The sequence below is a fragment of the Heterocephalus glaber genome, unplaced genomic scaffold, assembly GCF_053883595.1.
Source record: "Heterocephalus glaber isolate CG9 unplaced genomic scaffold, H.glaber_assembly_v1.0 deba00001452, whole genome shotgun sequence".
NCBI classification, from domain to species: Eukaryota; Metazoa; Chordata; class Mammalia; order Rodentia; family Bathyergidae; genus Heterocephalus; species Heterocephalus glaber.
In genome coordinates this window covers 11,213,708-11,240,472 of record NW_028258302.1, presented here as the reverse complement: position 1 = coordinate 11,240,472, position 26,765 = coordinate 11,213,708, and the positions used below count along the sequence as shown (strand labels likewise).

General features: G+C 40.7%; 1 protein-coding gene and 1 long non-coding RNA gene across 3 annotated transcripts in view; both read left to right on the top strand.

Moving 5' to 3' along the window:
- The first annotated feature begins 109 nt into the window (after positions 1-109).
- LOC147827214 (uncharacterized) lies at positions 110-7,230 on the top strand. Its single transcript, XR_015452749.1, has 3 exons — positions 110-370; positions 1,986-2,071; positions 4,695-7,230. It is a non-coding gene; the product is annotated as an uncharacterized LOC147827214 (long non-coding RNA).
- Positions 7,231-8,710: 1,480 nt separating this feature from the next.
- Positions 8,711-26,765, top strand: part of Khdrbs1 (KH RNA binding domain containing, signal transduction associated 1) — a 48,143-nt gene continuing 30,088 nt past the window's right edge. Inside the window, exons 1-5 of one of the 2 annotated variants that reach the window (XM_004850831.4) lie at positions 8,711-9,453; positions 19,006-19,130; positions 20,526-20,642; positions 22,368-22,514; positions 25,931-26,064. In XM_004850831.4, coding sequence (XP_004850888.1) covers positions 9,072-9,453; positions 19,006-19,130; positions 20,526-20,642; positions 22,368-22,514; positions 25,931-26,064 — 905 coding nt within the window. In that variant the 5' untranslated portion in view covers positions 8,711-9,071. The remainder of the gene's footprint in view (positions 9,454-19,005; positions 19,131-20,525; positions 20,643-22,367; positions 22,515-25,930; positions 26,065-26,765) is intronic. The other variant, XM_087215385.1, reaches the window with a different exon arrangement.

Genomic DNA, 26,765 nt, shown 5'->3' with positions numbered 1-26,765 from the left:
AAGATCTAGAAAAGATCCACAAACTACAATGAGAAATACTGGTGCAATATTAATGCTTCCTGGTTAGTCATTCAAGACTTGGGTAAGTTATTATTCAAGTAAACATGGACCCAGCTATTTTGCAAAATCAGGAAGAAGCACAATACTGAGGTAGGAGATTAGGGCTGGGGCAAACTGGTTGAACAAAAAGTCTGTCAGTCACGGTGATCCAGGGCACATGCACGAGTACACAGGACCCAGCATGACTGCAGTTCCTGAACACAGTACATGGGATCAATCAGAAAAGTGCCACTCTTAATTCTTCATTTACATCTAGGAGCAAAACCATGCAAGCCTTCAATAAGACAGCTTAAATCTGACGCCAGGCCAGGTGAGTTTCTGATACAACAGCTGTCCCAAATGCCTTATTTACATGAGAGAAAAGCAGTCTGGGAATTCAGGGTTCAAAAGAGCCCTGCCATTGTCCTCATGGCTGCTGTGAGCCTTTTCACTGACTCTCTTCTTTTCTGCCTTCAGTAAACGTAAACCCTCACTATCTTTTCTGCACGTCTTAACCAGTTCTCTGTTCAGGACACCAAGAACCGGAAGGAATTCCCTCAGGACCCAAAAGTTATTATGAGTAAGGCTGGATGGACAGTGTTTACTCAGACACAAGTTAATGCATAAGAGAAAAACTGTCTGTATTTTCTCATCAACTTAATATGAAAGCTCTCAAGTGGAATAGCCATTTTTGCTACAAATCATAATTCTTTTAACCAACATCTAGTAAAATACTGCCTCTTAGGGTCCCTTTTACTAATTCTAGAAGCAGCCTTTATACTACTGCTACATAACATTTTCTGAGAAGCTAAATAAATTAAATTAAATAATTTAAATACCCAGCTATATCAGTATGTATGTCACATCTCAATGTTCAACCAACTCTGATTCTCAAGAGTCTTTTCTTTTTTAAAATTTTGATTCTTTCAGGGCTGGGGATTTAGCTCAGTGGTGCAGTCGCCTTCCTTGAAAGTGCAAGTCCCAAAGTCGATCTCTGGTACCCCCCAAAAAATTTTGGTTCTTTGAGACAGTGTCTCGCTATATAGTTCAGGCTGGACTTGAACTCGCTATTTAGTCCAGACTAGCCTGGAACTCATGGCAATCCTCCTCCCTTAGCCTCCCCAGTGCTAGGATTACAGACATGTACCACCATGCCTGGCTCCAAGAGTCTTTATGATCCTTAACAAACTCACTTTTTTTTTTTTGGTACCAGGGATCAAACTCAGGTCCTTGAGCTTTCCAGGCAGGCGGTGGAACCACTGAGTTAAATCCCCAGCCCTTCAAATTTTTTAATTACATTACCTTTATGCTCTTTAATCTTTTTTTATAATCTTTGTGAAACTAAAAATGTTTCACACATCAAACACCTAAAATACAATTCTGATTGGCTAACCCAGGCAAAGTGCATGTTAATAGTTTTGAGGACACTTTTGTTACATCTATTGTTTTTTTGTGTGTGTGTGGTACCGGGGATCAAACTCGGGACCTTGTGCATGCGAGGCAGGTGGCGGCACCACTGAGCTACATGCCAGGCCCTTGTTACATCTTTTAAAACATTTCCTAAATCATACGAACATAAAGGCTTTGGGGTTTATGGTTTGTTAGTTACTGAGTGGTCTTGTTTTAAATTAATCTGATACCATCTAAGTGACATACAAACACAAATACACACAGGGCCAGGATTTAGCTCAGTGGTTCTGGCGCCTGCCTCGCAAGCGCAAGGTCCCGAGTTCGATCCTCAGTACCAAAAAACAAAACAAAAACACAAATACATATATAGACATGATATATACAGTAATATACACATGAGCACCAACACATATGAACAAAGACTTAAATTTGTCATTTATCAATTTTTAAAAAGTTACACTATTGGCATGATTTTCCCTTTTAAAGTCCTAAGCAATACTGAATCCTAAATTTGCTTTTTTTTTTTTGGTACCAAGGGATTGAACTCTGGTCCTTGCACTTGAGCAGCAGGCGGCGAAACTACTGAGCTGAATCCCCCGCCCCTAAATTTGCATATCTGAAGGTAAGATTCCTGGTTGTAGCCAGGTGAGAAATACACATTTCAAAAGAAATTGCTTGGTCAGTTAATCTGACTTTGAACTTCCTGAAGCTTTTTTTCCCTGCCTTAACTTATTATAGGTTTTAGTTTGAAAAGCTCTTTTTTAGACAGGGTCTCACTATGTAGTTCAGGCTGGCCTTGAACTCCTGGCAATCCTCCTGCCTCAGCCTCCCAAGTGCTGGGATTACAGGCCTGCGCCACCATGCCTGGTCAATTTAAAAGCTCTTGCCCTAGATTTTAAGACACTTTTCATTGTGTTAAAATTTAGACATACTGTGGCTGGTCAGAAGTGTACCATCTTATCCTGGCTCTATTGCCCAAGGATAGTATGGAAAAAAGAAACCAGTTTAGGAGTAATAGTCCCCACTAAGAAAAACTAAAGGCACACCATCTTTAGTCAAATTTCTTCATTTTTTTTTTTAGTTAAGGAATGGAGGTGGCAGGAAACAAAAATTAATTTTCAGCAAAAAAGTTTTGACAAATATTTCGAAACACAACTGGTTTAGAATGAACCAAGGACTGCTAGCCAAAATGAGGGGAAATTTAAACCCTAATTAAAACTTATCAACATTAGCCAAGTAGCTGCATGATCACTGGATACAGAAGACTATTGCTTGTACTTATCACTAATCTAGAAAAGGGCAAGGAAAGCAGCTGTGGATGTTATCCTGGCTAAAGTTACTTCAAAGAATCTTCTTAAGGACAGCTGTATAAAATCAGAATGTGCTTTTAGTTATACAGGCCAGGTTGTATCACAGTAAAATCAACTTTTTCTAAGTCACAGGGTAGCCAAAACTTTCTAGGGAGCTGCAAAGTTGCACAAGCACTTTTATTCCTGAGCAATTTACAACACAGCTCCTGAGACACACCCCCAGTGTCTCTACCTTCTTAAAAATCTCTTAATCCAAACTTTTTTTTGGTTGACTAATGTTTTAAGAACCCTGAATTCTATATGGGGTCACAAAGAAGCCTCAGAATGGCTTGAAGCCCCAAATGGCTTACACAATTCTAGAAAGTATTGAAACCCTGCTGCCCATCCTAGGATAAAGGCGGTTATAACAAGAGAAAGATAAAAGAAACAAAAGCAAATGAAAGTATATCAAAGCAAACCAAAAGAACAAAACAAATGCCTGGAAATTTTTTCCACCTCTGAATCTCTTCTCATATCAGTTAGTGTCCCCAAATAACCTGCAATAGGTCCAAGTGGACATAAATGGTCAAGGCATTTGCCTCAACCCAAATGGCAGTGACGACCAGTTAGTGCCCTGAAATGACTTGCAATAGGCCTAAAGTGGCCCCAAATAGTGAAAGTACTTACCTTACCTAAATAGCACTACTGAATGACTTAAGAGAAGGTCCAAATGGTAGGACACACTTTCCAGCGGGAAACCAGGTGGAGGCCATCAGTTCCCTAAACAAACTTTCTTCCTTTTGCCAACAAAAGCATTTACAGGCAGCTGATGCCACAAACAGGAGAAGAGGGAGACTCCCAAGTGCAAGTCTCCCAACAGATGCTGGAATATCCTGGGAGTTGTGGCAATGGGTTTAGCTACCCACTAGCAGTCCGTCCCTTTTCCCAAGTTCCCTCAGGGATGCATGAGTCTCAGGATCAGGGACTTGCCTCCTGTCTGGCTCACCAACACTGTTACTGGCCACTTGGTTTCATACATTTAGTTTTATTTGCCTGCTGCTGACCAAGTGAAAAGGAGGCCATATATTTTGGTAAAAAGAAAAAAAAGATTTATTCAAGGATTTATTCCCCTGCAGTGAACCTGACTGAACTGGCTGCCCTTTGGCCTGACCTTGGGAAATTGAAAAAGATTCTGTACTTCCAGGAAAACCAATTGGTGTATCCTGTCAAGAAATGTCAGGAGAGGGATTTTCAATATGGATACAACCAAATTCTTTCATATCTTTGAAATGATACAGTCTTAAAATACCATGACATTTTAAAGGTTTGCACCAGGTAGCAACTGAAAGAAAAATACTTACATGCAAAAGTAACTTTGGAGGCCAGGGATTTAGCTCAGTGCTTTTGCCGCCTGCTGCGCAAGCGCAAGGACCTGAGTTCAATCCCCGGTACCAAAAAAAGTAACTTTGGAAAGGAGGCATGGGGCGGCTTAGTGGCTGATGTGGTTGTATTCAACTCAGTTTTCAATATGGAGTCATTTCTCATTTCTATTGGAAAATTTATGAAGCTGATTCCTGATCACATGGCCAAGGATCTAGAAAGAATCATCAGACCCAAGTGCCAAGCTATTTACTTTCCCATCAGGTTTCCTGATGTGAGCAGATTCATGCCCAAGCACAAAATAACCCATTTAAAGAAGATGCTCAGCCTTAAAGGAAATGGCAGTGCTGCCCTCTCCATGGCTCTTCCTTTACAGCTGGAGCAGAGAAACCCTGAGAATTTATTGGAGAATTTTAATTCAGTGGACAGTGTATACTCTGACCTTCATACTGCACAGGAAAACCTGGATAACTCATCAATGCAAGGGTCAGACTTGAAACATTCAAACTCATCAGATAATTCAAGATCTCATCATGGAGAAAATACACAACATCTGACTCTTCATTCTTTTGACAGTCTGGGTGGAGGTGATGATCAGCAAAGACCGATGCACATTGTCTGTCCTCACAGGTGGTAAGTCAAGACATGCAATTGAGTAAAAACTGGCAATAGAAAATATATTCCAATGACTGACTTACTGATTTGCTGTCCTTGTAGCTTTAGAAAAAGATCATTTTAATGTAATAGTACTGATATAGTGAAAGATGGTAACGCTCAAATATTTTTGTTAATTATTTTATGTTTAGAATTTGAATTAAGATAATAACTATTTGCAATGATTTGCTCAACCAACAATAGTAGCCAGACACTCAGAAATTCAAATCTTGTTTAAGACAGTTTCAACATATAAGATGCCATTTTATTTTATTTTTTTGGTACCAGGGATGGAACTCGGGTCCTTGCCCTTGCGCAGCAGGTGGCAAAACCACTGAGCTAAATCCCCTGCTCAAGATGCCATTTTAGATATACACACATACATTCATGTTACCACAAAACAAATTTATATACATATATTGATAAATCAGTATCACCATTAAATAAGAACAATTTCTATTATTTACTTCTGTTTTGACTAGTATCGACTAGGTGGCTTTGTTTTACTTGTCATAATATAGATCAGTACATCTGAAACCAAAAAAAAAAATCTTACTTTCCTCGCATAAGCAGTTGTTGATTATTCTGGTTTTAATTGCTATATATTAATTTCAATTTTTAATTCTTGGTAACCTAGTGAAAACCTAGGAAGTTAGCAGTTCTGAACTATTTCGTATCAGCATTTTGTAGATGAGCGCCATTTCATAATTTTTGTTTTTGTTTTCGGGTTTTTTGAGACAGGGTCTTGCTATGTAGTTCAGGCTGGCCTCAAACTCACTATGTAGCCCATGTTGGCCTCGAATTCACAGCGATCCTCCTGCCTCAGCCTCCCAAGTCCTGGGATTACCAGGCATGTGCCACCATGCCCAGCCATTTCATAATTTTTGGAAACATATTTCCTAAGACAGTTTTTCATATTTATTAACAGATCCAAATATATTTAGCTTCTCTATAACATAAAAATATGATTCCAAAGTACATACACTTGAAATGTGTATTTAGCAATTAATGTTTCAGGGTTTCAATTTAGAAATGACTCATACATTTCACAAATACCTATTACTTAATACGGCATGGACTTGGGCCGGGAATTTAGCTCAGTGGTTCTACTGCCTGCCTTGCAAGCGCAAGGTCCCAAGTTCAATCCCCAGTACCAAAAAAACCCAAAAACCAAACGAAAAAATGACATGACCTTAAGATTTTGAATTACTAACAAAGACATTTGAAATTGTGACAAGTTCACTTACGAACTTTTATCTTATTTATATCTACTTAATTTACTCATCCCTAACTGTTACAGTTATCTTGACAGTTGTTTATTACACTACACAAGCTAGCCATTGAAGCACTTCAGGAAATGCAAGGCAAGGTGTTCTGAATTCCCCCTATCTATCCAAAGAGATCCTTTGGCAAGAACTCCTCAGTCCTCTCCAGGGGAGTTCCAATAACCAGGACAGATCAACTTTTACCCCAGAAGAGGAGACTTCACACCCTCACAGACCCCTCTCACAAACCAACAAACCATCACCCACTTTTTCTAAGAGTCCATTCATCTTTTCCCAAAATCATTTACTCTGAGAATCTCTTCTCAGATTTATTCCCCTCTGACTGAAAATTGAACCATACATTCAAGGGAACCAAGCACTCCACCACTGAGGTACATCCTCTGCCTTTCCTACTTTGAGACAGGACTTCCCTAGGTTACCCAGACTGGCCTTGAATTTGCAATCCTCCTGCTTCAGTCTCCTGAGTATCTGGAAGAGTAGTTGTGTGCCACAGTGCTCAGCTCCAAAACCAAATTCTAAATTAAGTCTTTATAAATTTTATTTATTTATTTTTGAGACAGGGTCTTGCATTATAGTTCAGGTTGGCCTTGAATTCACTATGTAGTCCTGGCTGACTTTGAATTCGAAGCAGTCTTGACTCAGCCTCCTGAGTACTAGGATCACTGGCATGCGCTACCACGCCTGGCAATTAAAACTTTTAGATCTCAAATTAATTTTGGGATTTTCTAGTCGGGCCCCTAGAAAACATTAGATGTGTCTCTCATTTTGTAAAAGGTAGATAATAAGCAAAAAAAAAAAAAAATTTTTTTATACCAGGGATCAAATTCAGGACCTTGTGCTTTTGAGGTAGGCTTGGTGCCACCGAGCTAAATCCCCAGCCCAATAATAAGCAAATTTGGCTTGATATAAATTATATGGAAAGCACTGTCAAACAATGCCTTATTATTATTATTTTTTTTTTTTTGGTGCCGGGAATCAAACTCAGGGCCTTGCACTTGGCAGGCAGGTGCTGTGCCACTGAGCTACATCTCTGGCACTACCTTTATCATTGATGAGTAGTCCAAATTTTATAAATTTCTAGCAAGCCAGGTGTGTGATCCCAGTACTCTGGAGGCTGAGGCAGGATGATCGCTGTGAGTTTGAAGCCAGCCTGGGCTACATAGTGAATTCAAGGCCAGCCTGGAATACACAGTGAGACCCTGTCTCCGAAAAAAATAAAATAAATAAAATTCCTAGCAATATGATTGTTTTATCTTGGTTATGTTGAAATGTTGCCACAGAAATAAAAAAAAAATCTTTTTCCTATTTGACTACCTAACAAGTCACTTATGTGTCCTCAAAATAAACCACTGCACCACACCGAAGACTTTATATGTGTATATTTAAGTACCTATATATATGTGTTGTTGTTTTTTGGTACCGGAGATCGAACTGAGGACCTTGCGCTTAAGAAGGCAGGGGCCGGAACCACTGAGCTAAATCCCCGGCCCTAAGTAGCTATCTATCTATATATATAGATAGATAGCTACTTAAATATATTTGTTTTCTTCTCATTTCTGTGGGTAACTAAATAATTTCTCTTCCCTACCTCCGAAAAAGTACTAGCCAGGTTCCCGAAGGGGGTAATATAAGTTTCCAGGCACCCAGAAGATAATTTCCAGAAGCATTTTTGGAAAGTTGGGCCCATCAGATTCAGAAAGAAAAGAGATGCAAGTGAGTACTTTTGGGGAAACAAAAATCTGAAGGGCAGGTAAAGTTAGAGAAGGTACCAGGTGTTTGATGGCTTGAGAGGGTAGAGATGCAGGTAGGCTGCACTTGCATATAGCACCCCAGGTGAGAATACCTTGGGAGACTATATGTTGGCGCTTTTTTTAGTACCGGGGATTGAACTCGGGTCCTTAGCTTGCAAGGCAGGCGGTGGAACCACTGAGCTAAATCCCCGGCCCTATATTGGCTTTTAGGGCAGTGCTTTTCTCCAACGATCCAAGGCTAAGGGCCCAACAGAGGCTGGAGGACCAGCACACCAGTAGTAGAAAATCCAGCTTTTCGCAGAAGATACATTTTAAATCAGCAAAAAGTAGCAGACTATGTCAACAAACTAAAATGTTTTAATTAAAAGAAAGACGTCTCTCACGAACGACAAACGTTTTAGAATCTATTCTACTGGTGATACTTGGATACCATGGTTGGGTCAGGACTTCAGGTCTCTGATCGACCTTCCTTCTTCCCGAGTTTTCTAATAAATGGCCTTCTGTCTTCCCACTGAGCCATCTTTCCTCAATTTCTCCCTTCAGGCTTTCCTTCCCCGCCCCCACCACTCATCCCTGCGTCCGACTTCACCTCTTCTTACTCAGAGCCCTGTCTCTACCTCCTCTCCTCCTGCCTCAGACGGCCTCAATTCTCCTTCCTTCTCTTCTCGCGTTCCCCACGCAGCTCCCCTCCCCTGTCCTTGCTAGGGTGGCGACCTCCACTGAGCTCCCATTCCCACTCTGCGGCACCCCCCTCTACAGTTCAGCCGTTGGAGGCGTGGCCCGCCAGTAACAGGTCTCCCGCCCCACACCCCACGGGCCGGAGCGGAGACAAAGACATTCCACAGCCCCGCCCCCTCCGCGCACTTGGCCAGAATGGGGGAGGAGACACGTGTCCCGCTAGCGCCGAGTCACGTGGAAAACAAAACCAACTGAGCCCGCGGCCGTCCGCGCACGCGCACCAAACTCTATTTCGCCGGACTCGGAGGGAAAAAGAAAAGCGACGTGATAGCGTCTTCTTGCGCCGCGAAGGTGCGCAGGCGCCGTGGCCCAACTAGGGACTTTGTTCTCCGCGGAGAAACCCAAGGGCGGTGCCGGAGGACGGCTGCGCACGCGCGCCGCCTCATTTCCGGTGCTCGCTCGCTGGGTCGCTCGGGTCTGCTTCGGTCGCTGTCGCTCCCTGTCTCCCACCCCCGCCAACCGCCCCTCGGGCCTCTGCCGCTGCCGCGTCGCTTCCTCGCTCGCTTGCTCGCACACCGTCACTGATGCAGCGCCGGGACGACCCTGCCGCGCGGATGACCCGGTCCTCAGGCCGCAGCGGCTCCATGGACCCCTCAGGTGCCCACCCCTCGGTGCGTCAGACGCCGTCTCGGCCTCCGCCGCTGCCTCACCGGTCCCGAGGAGGCGGAGGGGGCCCCCGAGGGGGCGCCCGGGCCTCACCAGCCACGCAGCCGCCACCATTGCTGCCTCCGTCGGCCACAGGTCCCGACGCGACAGTGGGCGGTCCAGCGCCTACCCCGCTACTGCCCCCCTCGGCCACAGCCTCAGTCAAGATGGAACCGGAGAACAAGTACCTGCCAGAACTCATGGCCGAGAAGGACTCCCTCGACCCGTCCTTTACTCACGCCATGCAGCTGTTGACTGCAGGTAAGCGGGGCTCCAGGTCCCTCCGGGTCGCCCGGCCCCTCGGGCGGTGAGTGGTCGCAGCTTTGTTACTCTTGCGTTCTGCACCTTGCGGATCCGGGCAGCAAAACTGTACTCATCCTCATCTTGGGGATTCTGGATCCTACATTCCCACCGGGGCCGAGGATGCAAGGGAGGATTTCTGGGTCGCCGTGGAGGCCCGAACACATCTCGGCGATCTCTTAGCGCTAGGAGCTTGATGGATAGTGTTGCCCCCCCCCTCCTTCCCGACCCTGCCACCGCCCTCTCCCTGCAGCTGCCCGGTGCTCTGAGCGCTCTCAGATCCTTCCAGAAATGAACCTTTATGTTCTGGCTTTCCCCAAACGGAAAGCCTTTTTGATCGCGAGTGGCGTGCGCGACTCAGTTGAAGGTGTAGGAGGTGAAGACAGCCCGAGCCGGGAGCGACCATGGTAGGGAGGGTCGAGGTGAGGTTGGGTGAGGCTGGAATTCCCTGTCCAGCGCGCTGCGGTCTCTGGGGCTTGGCCGGACTTAGCGGTAACTGGAGCTTAAGTTGCTCCTCACAGGCAGGAGCGACTTATGGGAATCAGAGCTTGAGGTTTTCCGAATCCGACTTTCGACTTAAGCGGATCAAACTAGAATTGCTAGAAAATCGGAAGGATCCCCCTTGTTTTACAACAAGTTTTCGCGGTAGTTCAAAAAGGAGGGAAATAAACCGAGATAGTGAAATAAGAGTATAGAGGGAAGTAAGACGCTCCAGGGTAGTTTGCTTGATGTTCCCCAATGAGGTGAACCAAAAATGGATGAAGGTGCAGGATGCTTGTACCTGAAAGGCTCGGTCTTTTTCTTGTTTTAGTTTTGTTTCAGTAGTAATAGATAAGAGTAGTAGCCTTTGTTCTCTGCAGACTACCGCTCCTTTCTAGATCTGCACTGCCAGTCGCTTAGACACTCTGATTTCTTGATCAAACTGTCTCTTTGAACCTCAATTCTAGTTTAAACATTGTTTTAATAGCCATTTCTTATTATGCCTAAATTTTATTAAGCAAGTAAAAGTTCTAGGCCCTTAACTGTGAATGAGTGGCTGCACTCTGGCAAGATTAATAAAGTGGACTTACTATGGAACTATAATTTCTCTCCCTTTGTTCTTAATCTCTCAACATTGGTAAGGGGAGAGTTTTTGCTTTTTAATCACAGTAATCGAAACACGTGGTCAAGAACATTTAGATAAACTGCTTACATTTTCAACTCAGTGCTTTGTTGTCTTGCAACACATCTCTTGATTGTAACACATCAGTTGTCTTCTGACAAGCTCTTTAAGGGCAAGGATTGTTTTTATATTTGTCATACTGACTGGAAAATAGTAAACACCAGATGTTTGAATCTGAAAAAAGAGTGCACACAGACACAAATGTCCGATCAAATGGTAGTTTAACTTGGTCTTGGTCTTTAAAGATTTTCTCAAATCTTTTAATCAAGAGTAAATGCATGAGAATGACTTCACAGCTTTAATGTGTTGGCTTGGGTTGGAGACTGACCCTTAACTAGTTACCTGATCCTGAGTCTTTCTGAACTTCACCAACCTCTTCTGTAAAGTGGAATGGTGAATCCTGAAGATTAAATGATGTAAGAGATAACGAGTAGTTTCCTTTGACCTATAATTAGTAAATAAAAACTTGTCTCCATAATTTTCTTCTAATTGTAAATTCATGCTACTGAACAAAGTATGAAAACAAGATAAATTTTTGCCTTTGGTGTTCATTTCTTTAAAAGATAGCATCTTAGGATAGATAACTCAGTAACTATTAAACCTTAAATGTTATGTGGAATTTTCACCCTCCTCAGTTTTACTTTTGTTATTACTAAGATAATTTTTTTATGTGTACATTCTAGATATACACAGTGATCACGTTCATCATAGAGAATTTGTACGTGTACATAATTTTTTTTTTTTTTTTTTTTTTGCTAAGGTAATTTTTAACTTGGGCTTTTTGCTGATGACTTGTGTGTCTGTGTGAGTTGTGGGGGCAGTGGTGTCCTGGGCCTCAAACCCAGGAACTGCTGAGCTATATCCTCAGCCTTTTTTTTTTTATTTATTTTTTATTTTTTTGAGACACAGCCTTGGTAAGTTGCTGAGGTTAGTCTCAAACTTTCATTCTTCCTGTCTCAGCCTTTGGAGTAGCTGGGATTACAGGTATGACACTGTGCCAGGTGACTGTGGGTTTTTGTTGTTGTTGTTGCTTTTTGGGTTTTTTTTAGCCAAACTGAAATTTTAATTAGAGAAATGAAACTGAGGTAATGTTGGCTCACTGAGACAACAGAATTTAGATGTACAGAGACTTGCTTAGCATTGGATAAATCTTAATATATGTTCTAAGCTATTTCTGAAAAATCTGTAAAAAGGGACTGCAATGAAGTCACAACCAATTGAAAAAGTGGAAGTCTGAGAAAATTGAACGGTACTGTATTTAATAGTATTTAAGTTCCAGTAAGTACACACGTAAGAAAAATATGGTTAACACTGTCCTAGGCATTGGACTGAACACTTTTCATGAAATATTTTCATGTCAGCTCAGAGAAGTTACTCTTACTATCACTTATCACAGATGAAGAAATCAAGGAACACAGATTAATAATTTACCTAAAATAACAAAATTAGTAACATAACCAGGCTTTTAAAATCATTCTGCATCTGGATTTACATACCTACCGGTAATGCCTCTCTCTCCAACAACTAATACCTCTTTCTCCCCTTCCTTACTATAATGCCTGTTACAAATGTGAAAGTATCAAGAGTGCTAACAGGCTGTGCGTAGTGATACACTCCTGTAGTCCTAGTGCTTGGGAGGCCAAGGCACGAGGATTGTGAGTTTAATACCAACTTGTAGCAAGCCTCTGTCTCAAAACAAAAAAGGCCCAGGGATTTAGCTCAGTGGTTCCGCTGCCTGCCTCTCAAGTGCAAGGACCTGAGTTCAATCCCTGGTACCAAAACAAAAAACAGAAGAGTGCTAACAGGGCAGTGAAGATGAGGCCAAGAAAACAGAAGGAGGTAGCCTATAGAACAGAGCTTAGCACTTTGGACTGTGACTCCTCCAGACACCTCTGCCCAGTCCCCATAAGGTACTGTAAGACCTAGACCACCTGCACCATTCACATAGCTCTCCCAGACTCTTTCTCTAGTTTATTTTGCACTTACCAGCATCTGATGCATGATATATATTTGTGTTGATAACTCCTCCTTCATGGTTAGACTTGTCCACCAGGACAAGAATTTTTTTTTTATTTTCTTATTTTTTTAATCTACTTCACTGTTACCTCATGTGCCTTGAAGAGCTCACTCCACAGTAGCTGTCCACAAATTTTTTCTTTCCAATACCAGGAATCAAACTCAGGACCTTGCGCTTGCCAGGCAAGAGTGGTGCCATTGAGCTAAATCCCTGGCCCTTGTGTACAAATTATTTTATGAGTGAATATTCACTTTCATTGTGTGATGAAAAAATACAGACACAACTCTGAGGGATGTAGACTTTGACTTCTCTGTTAGACTGATACTCAACTGTGATGACAATTAAATGCATTTGAAGACACAGAGGGATTCATTCAACTACCCAGCCTCATTTTCTGAAAGGAAAATGATTTTTTTATTTTTTGTTAATTTATACATAAAATGCTGTAATGTATGTCAGCATTCTTTTTCTACAAGTAACATTTTAAATAGATTAAAAATCGTAAGAGGGCCAGGGATTTAGCTCATTGGCACCATGCCTGCCTCATAAGCACAAGGTCCTGAGTTCAATCCCCAGTACCAAAAAAAAAATCATAAGATCTTGATTTAAATCAAAAGAGAAATATGTCATGTCCTTGGAGGGGAGAGGAGAATAAAGCTAAAAAGAAGACAGTACTTTTTAATTTACCTGTTGATTTTTTTTTTTGCATATTTCAAGCTGATTCCACTGGATTTTATTTTTCCAATTGGAGAAGTTGAATATAAAGTAGCTAGAAAAGTAAATGAAGATAAGTGTGCTAAATGTTATTAGAGACAGGGCAATAATGAAAACATAGTACATTGGCAGAAATTAAATAAAATATGAAGTAGGGCCTGAAAGGATGTGAATTAGAGATAATTCTTACACTTGGCTGGTGGAAATGTGATTGACACACCCTTTTGGATAAGTTAGACACATCATCTGAGAGCTGAATGTTCAAATTACTTAAAATCGGAAGCACCATTCTTAAGAATGTTCCCAAAGAGATCAGATGTGATGGCGCACATCTGTAATCCTAGCACTCAGGAGGCTAAGACAGGAGTATTGCTAGGAGTTCGAGGCCAGCCTGGGCTACACAGTGAGTTCAAGGCCAGCCTGAACTACATAGCGACAAGACACTGCCTCAAAAAAACAAAAAAGAATGTTCCCAAAGAAACTTGGAAGTGAATACCATACTCATAAAAGGATGCACCTTGTTCCCAAAAATGATGCAGTTTCTTTCACCATTCATTGGATAATGTGATAGGTTTATAAAATATGTGTGAGTGAAAAATGAATGAACTATAATGGAGAGATCTTGGAAATCTAAGGTTAGGTGAGAAAGCCAGACATGGTAGTGAACGTCTGTAGTCGCAGTACTCTGGGGGGTTGAGGCAAGAGGATGGAAAGTTCAAGCCCAGCTTGGGCAGTTGAACAATTTAGGGAGACTCTGACACAACATCTTGTGAAGGCTCTGATTTTAATCCCCATTACTCCAAAACAAAAACATGGTACACTCATACAAATGCAAGGAAATGAATTTTTTTCCTTTATTTGGTGGTACTGGGGAAATTTTTTGACTTAGCAAGATCCTGTCTGAAAATAAAAAATTTTAAAAAGGGCTGGAATGTAGCTCAATGCTCAGGGCCCAAATACAATCCCCAGTATTATATTTGTGGTCCTCCTGAATCAGCCTACTGGAGCACTGGAATTACAGGTGTGCACCACCACACCTGGCAAGGAGTTTATGTTATAGTAAGAAATCCTGTTAAAGTTAGTTGAATTCACTGGCTGGTATAGAGTAAGTTGGGTTTAAAAACGTGTCTTTTCTGTCACTTTAATTAGTTTTGTGATTTAACACAATTTATATAACTTTTCTGAGCCTAGGTTTCTTTTCCTGTTAAATGGGGGAAATACTAGTTATGAAGACAAAATGAAATAATAAATTCAAAAGTCCTAATGTATTGAAGGCACCGGATAATATATGATTGTGTTTGGCCAGGAAACAAATGGGTCGCATTTCTATGTTGTTTACACCTCAGCCTTTGTTTCTTTGGCTCTTGAGACATCCAGTCTCCAGAGGCCTAGGCAAAGATGACTTAAAGGAGTCAGTTTCAGAAATGTTGTCTTGAAAGTACTTTTTTGCTGGAGGGTAAGCCTTTTTTTTGGTATCAGGATCGAACTCGGGTCCTTGTGCTTGCGAGGCAGGTGGCCAAACCACTGAGCTAAATCCCTGGCCCAGGGTAAGCCATTTTTAAGAACCTTTTTTTTTTTTCCACTTAGTATTATAGGCTGCTTTAGCTCTGTCAGGGAAGTAAAGCCAAAGAGAGAAATACAGAGTTGAAAACAAAAAAGAGAAGGTTCATCAAGCAACTGAACATCTGAGGTACTCGTAATGAAGACCCTTAGGCTAGGCTATGTGATACATCAAAGAGTATAAATTGTACTTTCTGAAATTTTATAAAATCAGCTCTATAAAGTACCTCTATTAAGAGGCAAAAGCCTGTTTATATGTTTATTTTGGTTTTGGCAAAACCACTGAGCTACATCCCCAGTCATCCTCTTCCCCACCTTTTTTTTTTTTGTACCAGGGATCGAACTTCTTTTTTTTTTTGAGACAGGGTCTCACTTACTTCCCCAGCCTGGGCTCAAACTTTTGCTACCCTCCTACCTCAGCCTTCCAGAATGCTGGGTTTATAGGCATGAGCTACCACAACCAGTAAAGCCTTGGTTTTAGTCTTTGTTGAGGTAATTGTACAGCATTTAATAGATAGTAGGCATTGAAAATACTCAGTCTGTTTACTCCAGATATGGACAATAACCCTTATTAAAGCTGTTGCTTCTTAGTCCTCTGCTTTCTAGGCTAAACAACTATATCATTTTAACTCCCAGTTTTATTTCAATGATCACTGTTACCTGAATTCTCTAAGGTTTTCACTTTCTTCTAAAAACTGAAACAGTTAACAAAGGTAGTCTAAATAAAATCTAGCTATTTTAAAATACAGCAGAAGAGGCCAGATGTGGTGGACACCTATAATCCCAGCACTCCGGAGGCTGAAGCAGGAGAATCTCCACAGGTCTGAGGCCAGCCTAGGTTACATATTGAGTTCAAGATCAGCCTGAATTATGTTGTGAGACCCTGTCTCAAAAAATAAAATAAATCACAGTAAAGAAGAATCCATGTTACAGAGAGGCCCTAAATATACAGGATACAGTACATTGCATAGAAACCGTTCTACTGCATTCGATTTTTTAGCCCTGCTTCCAGACTTTGAGTCTTACCTTCTCTCAGTGTCCGAGTAAGGTTTTTGGAAAGTGGATTAAGCTGCAGCTGAAGGGCCTAATTACATGGTAGCAGTTAGGAAATAGGGAAATAGATAAAACAAAGTATGTAATATTTTTCCACCTTCTCAAAAGCTTCTCAGTGATGTTTTCAGATAAAATTGTGGATTCTTTTTTCCTGTAGGGCTTTGTTTTGTTTCATTTGCTGTTGAGACAGGATCTTACTATGTAGACCAACCTGGCCTCAAACTCTGTCTTCTTGCCTTACCCTCACCCTCACAAATGCTGGGATCATGACCATACACCACTATTTGTGGCACCTGTAGGACTTTCAAGTACTAGTTTTCCACACCTGTAAACTCAAAAGTAGGTATAGTCAATACATTAAGCTCAAAAAGAGTGGCCAGAAAACGTAAGCTGGACGTGATTTGCGTGCCTGTAGTAATCCCAGAATTTAGGGGCCTGAGACAGGAGAATTGCAAGTTGGAGGCCAGCTTGGGCTATAAAGACCCTATCTCAAAAAGCACCCCTCCCCCCCAAAAAAAGGAAAGAAAGGGACAGAACAAGTTAATACTAGAAGTAAGCGTGGACAAGCGCAAGGACCCGAGTTTGATCCCCAATACAAAAAAAAAAAAAAGTGAGCGTGGAGGGGTGGAGGTCAGGATCTACCATCAGTGAGACAATAAAACAGTATTGAGCATAACATTCAGTCTGTTCATTGTAAGATTATTTTCTGTTCCAAGGAGTGAAACATAGGAATATGAAGACCATTGTCATTTATACTTCTGTCTGCCTGTAGCCCCAGCTACTCCAGAGATGGAGGCAAGAAGATTGTTTGAGGTCAGCCAGGCAACCTTGCCTAGAAAAAAATTGATCAGCAGTTTTAGATGTCAGAAAGCAAGGGAGTATATGCTCAGTTCATACCATAGTATAGTTCCTGAAATTAGGCTTTTAAATAAATAAAAGCCTTTTAGTTTGAAATTCTGAACTCTTTGAGATCTGCCCAAGTAACTTTCCTTCATTTGTGTATTTCACAGCTGGGTACTTTAAAAACTGTTAGGGATATAGATTTGCAGAATCTGAGCTAGTGTCTTTATGCCATAAACCAGTCATCACTAGTCCAGCTATATTAGCATCCCCGGTGACTAAAGTTAGAAATGCAAATTCCTAACACAAATCCCAGACTGGGTTTGGCTCTCAGTAATCTGTTGAACAAGCTTCCCATGTTTCTTATGATTCTGATGTATGTTGAAGTTTGAGAAATGCTGTCTCAAAATTATAGTAGATAAAAACATAGAATGGAAATACTATATTAGGAGAATATTCTGTTATTTAGAATGTTCCACTGATTTTAGAGAGTACAAATTTCCTTCTCTGCCTACTCTCAATAGACTGTATAACCTTTCAGTTGCTGCTCATGTTTTGGGCAACCTAGACCCATCTTTGTTAGAATTCCTGTCGTAACAGTCATTTGTACATACTTCATTGTCACTCCCCCCATAACTGGGGATTACAGTGTATAAACAGTGAAGATGGGGACCATATCTACTTGCTCTGTTGGATCAGGTGCCTGGCCCTTTGTAAGTCTCCCATGGTAATATGTTAGCCATATCTTTCCTGTTATCTGGTTATATATAGGAAGCACTCAGACACTTGCAGTGAATGAAGTTCCTTAAGGATAGGAAATCCTTTTGGATGCAAAGGTTCTGTCTGATGAAACTATTTCAACCTGCAAATTTCAAAGTACCTTGGTGCTGATGGATATGTCCATGGCCTTGATAGTGGTGATAGTTTTGCAAGTATATACTTATTTCCAGACTCCTCATTGTACGCATTAAATATGTACAGTTTTTACATGTCAATCATATTTTAGAAGGGTGGTTTAAAAAGTAGTTTGGTGCGATCTGTAGTTTAGGACATTGACTGTATTTGCATTAGACAATGGTGACTATATTAACCACTTTCTAAGGAATGGGCTTTAATTGGGCATATGTACATATTTTATTGTCTTTATTATAAGCTGACTAGGTAGCTAGTAAGTCTATTTTATAAATAAGGAAACCAGGCCAGGGCTTTAGCTCAGTGGTTTTGCCATCTGCTCTGCAAGAGCAAGGACCTGACATTGATCCCGGGTACCTAAATACATAAATAAATAAATAAATAAGGAAACCAAACTTCAGAGAGTGGCAGAGAACAACCGGGGTTTTGGTTTTGGTTTTGGTTTTTTAGTGTAGCCCAGACTGTTCTTGAACTCTCAATCCTCTTGCCTTAGCCTTCAGAGTGCTGAGATTACAGGGATGTGCCACTGCACCTAGCTTGAACCAGATCTTTGAAACTAGGGACTGTAGCCAGAAGCACTGTTTCCACAGTGGAATTTTAATGAAATTATTCATTTAATTATTTTTTGTTTCTTCATCAAGCTATGACATTACTTGATGAAGATTTTGATTTGTGTGTGTGTGTGTGTGTGTGTGTGTGGTACTGAAGGTTAACCCCAGGGATGTTCTATCACTGAGCTACATTCTAGCCCTTTTTATTTTTTATTTTGAGGCAGGCTCTGTACTGGCTGAGCTCAAAAAAGTGGTCCTCTTGTTTCAGCCTCCCAGGAAGCTGGGATTACAGGCATATGCAGCTGTGCCTGGCTAATAAGATTTTGTTATTCTTAAAAAAATTTTATCTTGGGCTGGGGATTTAGCTTAGCGGTTTCGCCACCTGCTGCACAAGCACAAGGACCCGAGTTCAATCCCCGGTACCAAAAAAAAAAATTTTATATCTTTTTCCTCCATCTTATCCTGTTTGTTCTCTTAAATCTATTTATAGTACTCCTTAGTCAAAAAATATCTAAATGATATAAAGGCTTCAGGTGAGTGACCTAGTCAACCTAATATAGCTTTGGTATTGTCAGTCTAAAATTTGCACATTCATCTGAACGATTTGGTCTTATTACATAGTACCCTATATTATTGCTTTAAGCGGTCATAGAAATTTGCCTTTATTTATGGATCAGAAATAAATTCTCTTTTCTCCTGTTCAGAAATTGAGAAGATTCAGAAAGGCGATTCAAAAAAGGATGATGAAGAGAATTACTTGGATTTATTTTCTCATAAGAACATGAAGCTGAAAGAGCGGGTACTGATACCTGTCAAACAGTACCCAAAGGTAAGGCAAAAAGTGCCTCTTCCTTGATTTAACGTTGCAGGTAGGAGAATCATTGGCTATGATCAGGACTTCTAGAAATTGCAGTGCCTTGGACCTGAATCCTCTGAAACTTCTTTTCCATAGTCCCTGTCTCTGGCAGTTACCTAAACCCGTAACAATAGCATAGCTATAGTCAGGAAAGAAATACAATTTTTTTTTCATCAAAAGTAATTTCCTGGCTGGGGATTTAGCTCAGTGGTTCCGCCGCCTGCCTTGCAAGCGAAAGGTCCCGAGTTCGATCCCTGTTACCAAAATAATAGTAGTAATAATAATAATTTCTTGTCTGGGCATAGTAATCTCAGCATTTTGAGAGGCTAAAGCAAGAGAATCATAAATTCAAACTCAGCTTGGGCTATTTACCAACCTAGTGAAACTCTGTCTCAAAACAAGAGTTGAAATGTAGCTCAGTTCAGAGGCCCTGGCTTCAGTCCCCAACACTGCCATACTAAAAAAAAAAAAAAAAAAAATTATTTCTTTTTCGAACGTTTGGGCGGAGTGTCGTGGCACATGCCTGTAATCCCAGTACTCAGGAGGTTGAAGTAGAAAAATCACTATGAGTTGGGCCAGCCTGGGACACATAGGAAGTTCAGGGCAGCCCGAACTACATAGTAAGACCCTGTCTCAAAAAACCAAAGCCCAATCGCTTCTCGGCCTTTTGGCTAAGATCAAGTGTAAAAAACCAAAGCCCAAAACAAAACAAAAAAAATGTTTGGACTACAAGTTCAAAGAAAAAACTAACTCTACAGAATTGCTGTCTGTCAAGAGACTGACCTGAAATCTAAATAAAAGAAAATGTAACACAGATCCTTGACTGGTTGAAGTTAATTTTGTTTCTTACTCAAAGTTTACTTTTTTTTTTTGGTACTGGGGATCGAACTTGGGTCCTTGCCCTTGCGCACCAGGTGATGAAACCACTGAGCCAAATCCCCAGCCCCAACTCAAAGTTTACTTTTTTAGGAAATGTTTTCTTTTTCTAGAAAAGCGGTTGTTTATATTTAGTTTGCCCAACATGTTACTAAAGGGTGCCAGATCTCTGCTCTGTTCTGAGATCATCACCTTAAAAATGTTTGTTAAAATGTTTTATTTATGTTAAAGTATTAAGGGTTGCAATGTGTTATGGGAAGAACACCAGACTACAGCAGGAAACCCAGATTCTGGTCTAGAAACTGCCACTTTCTAGTTGGATATCTTATAGCTAATCATGGTATATCATCTGTATATATTCCATCCAGTAAGATGGAAGTGTTAATACTCTACCTATTTTACAGTATTGTTGAAGATCAAATGAGATATATATGTCAAAATATTTTTAGAAGCATATGTATTTATAAAGTTTTGTTTGTTTGTTTCTGCCAGTTCAATTTTGTGGGGAAGATTCTTGGACCACAGGGGAATACAATCAAAAGACTGCAGGAAGAGACTGGTGCAAAGATCTCTGTGTTGGGAAAGGGTTCAATGAGAGACAAAGCCAAGGTAAGCTCATGTTAATGAGGCAGGAGAACACCCTAATACCTTCTAGTTGCCTGGTGTCCAGTATGGATGATTTACTAATGTACAGAAGCTAGCATTTTAGGGCTGGGGATGTAGCTCAGTGGTACAGTACTTGCCTAGCATGTGTGGTGCCCTGGGTTCAATTGCCAGTACCCACCTCCAAAAAGTAGCTAGCCTTTTGTATGTGTACAAAAGGTGGCTGCTTTAAATTTTCACTGGATGCAAGAGATTATAGACCAAGTTAGTTTACTTGCTTAGCAATCTTAGAAGAACCTAGGTGTATCCTGTTGATTGTTTTCTGACTTTTGGCTGTGTAGTATTACAAATAGCAGTCACATCTTTGGCACTGGTAAATTTATTTGTGAAAACTTGATATGGGAGAATGAAGACACCACAGTGTGAACAGCACACCTTGTTCCAGTAACATAAATACGTGAGAATAATAGTGTTGTGAGTGCAGGTGAGTTTGAGATTTAGATGGTTTGTTTTCTAGGCAGCTGGAATGTGAGGCCTGCTAAAAGAATGTACAGTATTCGGAAGTAACCATGAGTAGGGCTGGGGATTTAGCTCAGTGGTTTTGCTGTCTGCTGTGCAACTGCAAGGACCCAAGTTCAATCCCCTGTACACCCCCCACCCCCCCGCAAAAAAAGAAGTAACCATGAGTAATCCTGGCAACAAAACCCACCTAATGCTTCTTTCTTTTCTATGCCATGGCCCCATACACTGTATTCTGTGACTGCCTAGAAACTTCCCACCACAAGAGAATGGTCTTAGTCATGTTCAGTTGACTTTTTGGATGAGGTCTACCTGCTACAGCCTAAAATCAGGCCTCCTCTTATGTATCTTAATTGAAAAATGTTTTCTGAGACCCTTTTCTTTTGTCTGTTACATTTCTTATTAGATCCCTACAGTTAAGCTGAAATATGTTATTTTAGCTAGTGAAATTTACATAAGCTTTTCTCTATCTTGCCTTCTTTTCTCCTTTGGAACTCTCCAGACCATGTAAGCAGATAAACAGCTGGTAGTAATTAACAGCTCTATTTTGGATTTAAAAACAAATGGTTGTCTATAAATATGTACGTATATAGAGTACATACATACATGCATGCAAATGCTTGACAAACAGCTGTTATCCAAATAGACTAGAATCCTTTTCTATTTTGTGTCTTCTAATAAGAGTTCCAGTGAATACCCAAGTGATTTAAGAGAAAGTTTTACAAAATGCAGGTTTAGCAGGTTGTGTAAATTATTGTTCTCCAGAGCTAATTTTTCTTTTTCTTTTTTTAAATTTATTTTTGGAGGGGTTGTGGTTTGAGACAGGGTCTTGCTGTGTATCTCAAGTTGCCTTCAAACTTGAGATCCTACTGCCACAGCCTCCAGAGTGCTGGGATTACAGGTGTTCACCACCATGCCCCACTTTTAACCCCCTACTCCCTACCTTTTGTGTGTGTGGTACTCAGGATTGAACCCAGAACCTTTATATTAAGCCATATGTTCACCCCATGATAGATTCTCACTAAGATGTCCAGGCTTAGCTCAAACCTGTGATCTTCTTGCCTCAGCCTTCCAAGTGCTGGGATTACAGGTGCATGTCACCACACTGGGCTATTTTTTGTTTGTTTAGTAATAATTGTTATTTTTTTGCTCTCTTTCATCTAGAGGTAAGGGTATTGTTTTTTCCTTAGTCTCTGTGATGTTTTTCCACAGGAGGAAGAGCTCCGCAAGGGTGGAGACCCCAAATATGCCCACTTGAATATGGATCTGCATGTCTTCATTGAAGTCTTTGGACCCCCATGTGAGGCTTATGCTCTTATGGCCCATGCCATGGAAGAAGTCAAGAAGTTTCTAGTACCAGTAAGGAAATCCATATCCTTTTCCTTCCAGATAAGGGAGAAATAGGATCACAGGCTATTGTGAAGGCAGGGCTTCTTAACCAAGGTTTCTGCCTAACCTGAAATTGTATACCAAATTCCACATTTGTGTTCATTTTTCTGAGGTGGTCCATTACTCATACCTAGTTCTCAAAGCACTGTGTCTCATTGCCACTATACCCTTCCTTGTCTAATGTGGCTTTCATTATGCACCGGAATGTTATAAATATCTTGGGTCCATAATATAACTGCATTCTGATAATCTGGTTAACAAAGATGAATCCTCATTGAGCTCACTGTTTTGGTACAAGTGTGGAACTAGGAAGTTATATTAGGAAAATGACTAAGCTGGGTCCCTGCACTGCAAGATTTTTACTGTATGCTTTATCTACTGGTGCACTCAGGGATTCCTCTCCTGAAGAAATTTATTGTAATGGAGTTTGATTTGCAAGAAACATCTGTTAAAAGCTTCAGGTTTGATATTAAAGAGGTTGGTGTATAGCTCCTTTCGGAGTATAACTGAAGCCCAAGAAGACTTGGGACAGGCCAGGGTGTTTATCATACTTATTACCACCTGGTCAGGTTACAGGTTGTATATCCCTTAAATGCTCGGAACCGGAAGTATTCCAGCTTTAGGAATGATGATAAATGAATAACGAATGTATTCATTCATTGGAATTTGCATATACATGAGATATCTTGGAGATGGAACCCTAGCCTAAAAAAATTCATTTTCTTCATACACACCTTATGCATATCTTGAAGGTAATTTTATACAGTGTTTTTAGTATACCTGTGTTATGACTGCAACCCCATGACATGAGGGCAGATGTGCAATTTTCCACTTAGGGCATTTTATCAGCACTCAAAAAGTTTCAGATTTTTAAGAATTTCAGATTTTCTGACTAGAGATGCTCAACCGCGTTACTGTTGAATAAGTAGAAAATGGGTCTGTTTTTGCCTTTCATAAAGGACTAGTGGTTGTCAGAGTTAACACAGTACTGTTGACTATTTACTATCAAGGATGAATCTGGGACTTTGCAGGTGGATTTGGAATACTGTTCAAGTAAAATTGGATAAATGTAGTATTTTCATTACTAAGACTAAGAGGAGGTGAGGTATATAGTCCTTGGATTTCTTGAATGTAAAATGAGGGAGTTAGAACTGATTGTATCAGAGGATGATGAATATTGGTAGAGCAAAAATTCTTAGGCAAGTCTGTACCTATAATACAAATATGTATTCTGATACTCTCTCAGATGCCTCAGCAGCATCTTTGCTTCCAAGTAACTCATCTTTATTAGAATGTTCAATATGAACAGCCAATTTACCATATCCTGGATGGCCGGGGATTTAGCTCAGTGGCACTGCGCCTGCCTTGCAGGCACAAGGTCCTGAGTTCTATCCCCGGTACCGCAAAAACACAAACGTATCCTGGAGAAAAACTCAGAGCTGGTTAATTTTTCCTTGGGGGAATGTTTTTCTTTTTTACTCTTTTTGAGGTGTTCTCTTGGAACATCCTGACCTGCCAGTTTCTGAAGGACTATAAAAGGAATGCCCATTTCCTCTTTAGTTTAGTATTAATCTCTGGCCTATTTTTCCAGTGGGATAGCTTTACAAGGCTTCTGGTAAATAAATCTTTGAAAAAGATGCCTGCCAAGGAGATCTGGCTTTCCTCAGTGGTGATGTGTCATTTGGAGGAATCTAAGCAATGAGTTGGCATTGGTGCTTGATTCTCAAATGTGAATCTCAAGGAGCGATGATGTGTAAGATAAGAGGATAGTTGAGGGAGGCATCTCTGTAGAGGTGAGAATCTTCTATTCCTGAAGATGTATCCACCTAAATAAAAATACATGAAATATTAAGATTGAATGCCTCTCAACAGGAAGTGTGTGGAAAGATTTTCAAATGCCATTTAATTCAGTTCTTCCTTTTATTTTTATTTTTTTGGTACCAGGGATCAAACTCGGGTCCTCCTGCTTGCAAGGCAGGTGGCGGAACCACTGAGCTAAATCCCCGGCCTTTAGTTCTTCTTTTTTGTATATCCTTTTTTTTTGTCTGGTACCAGAAATTAAACTGAGGACCTTGTGCTTGTTTGCCGGCCAGGCACAGTACCACTGATCGACATCCCCAGCCCTTCTTCCTTGTGAAGGAAAAAACCAAGCTTATTTTTACGTCCATGACCAGAGCCCTCTGTTTTCCCCTAGGATCATTAATTATACCAGGGTGTCTTTGTGGTACAATAAGAGCATTGGATTAGGAGTGCTCTTTGTCATTTCACCTGAGCCACACGATCCTTGTTTACCCCAAACATTTGTTAAATAGCTGGTTGAGCCTAGTTACTGTGTTTGTGTCTGAAGTTACAAAAATGCTTCCCGAAGAGCTCATAATCAATAAGACAGATAAATAAACCATTCTAAAATGTGGTAAGTACCTGAGTAGAGAGAACTACATGGTGCTTTGGAAAAGAGGGAAATATTGAGGGCACAAACAGGAAGCTTTTTCAAAAGTTATTACCACAAATTTAAGTGCAGCCTGGGCAACTTAATGACTTGGTAAGATTCTGTCTCAGAAATGATTTTAAAAGTCTAGAGATGTGACTCAGCATGAAGTCCCTGGGTTTAATTTCAGTACCAGGGAGGGAAAAAGATACTATCTTAGGTAAGTCTTGTATGGGCAAGTTAGAGTCCCTTGAGTGGGGGTAAAAAAAATGCAGTATGATCTGTTGTTTCAAAAACCTGGATTTTGGTAACAGGCTGTTCTAAATTCACATCTTGTCTGCCATTTATTAGCCCCATGTTCTTAGGCTGATTGATTTGTACTTCCTGAATCTTGTTTCTTAACCTTAAAAATAGGAAGATCTGTCTAGGATCATTTTGAAGATTAAACTGAAAAATCTGTAAAAAGCTTATATATTACCCAGTTCATAGAACTCCATTAATGGTACTGGCTTTTATTATTCTAGGAAAAGAAAACTATTTGCAGAGAATGGATGTGTGAGAGTATGCCAGGCTCTGAACTACAGGTTGTTCAGCATGGCTTGAAAGGAGATTATATATGGAAAGCTAAGCAGGGAACACTTCCTAAAGAGCTCCATTAGAATAATGATGGGTTGGGGCAACCCACTTTCTGGTTCCCCTTCTGTCTCTCTTAGGCAGAAGCTTTCTTTCTCCCAATGAATTTTTCGTACTCTTAAAAAAAAAAAAATGAAGGGTTTATCATCAAGACTTTCCTCAAAGGAGTGACCCATAGGATGTCATTCAGCTTCAGAGAATGAATGACCTGAGACTTGATCTGGGCTTTCATACCTGTTCTTAGCGTCCGAGACTCAGGTGAGCCAGATGACTTTCTTGCAGACAGAATAGATGTTGCATGATATTTCTTGTCTTTCATTCCTAGGATATGATGGATGATATCTGCCAGGAACAATTTCTAGAGCTATCGTACTTGAATGGAGTACCTGAGCCCTCTCGTGGACGTGGCGTGCCAGTAAGAGGCCGGGGAGCTGCACCTCCCCCTCCACCTGTTCCCAGGTAAAGATAAAGTAGACAGCCGAAAATAGGATACAAATTTAGCTGCTAGTCATCTATTGGTGGTGCTTTTGTAGCTTAAGAGAGGTCTTGGGGTTTGAATGTACATCAAAAATAGAATTCTTTTTTTTTTTTTTAAATTTCTTTTATTGGTACATTTTAGGTACACAACACAATTACATTTCTCATTGGGAATTGTACTTTTACATAATGCATCTTGGTTCTTATTTTTTCCCCGTTCCTGGCCCTCCCTTCACCCCCTCCCACCCTTCCCTATTTACAAAGACTTTATTTACATTTTTTCCGTTTTCTCACCATTTTTCCTTTCCCTTCTTTCCTTTCCCCTGCCCCTCCCACTACCCCTACCCCTTTGGACCTTTTCTTCCTATTTTGCATAATCGATTATTCATTCTAATCACTGGTACATTTTAGGTATACAATATAATGACATTCATCATTGGAAATTTGCACCTTTACATAGTCTCTCTTGGTTCTTATTTTTCACCCTTGCCCAGCCCTCCCTTCAACCCCTCCATTCCTCCCTATTTACAAAGATTTTGTTCCTATTTTTCCATTTTCTCATATTAATCCCATTCCTTCTATCCTTTCCCCTAGCCCTCCCACTTCCTTCACCTTTGCCCCTTTTCTTTTATTTCACATTATCTATTATACATTTTAGTCCTTATTTACACTTTCAGTTTCTC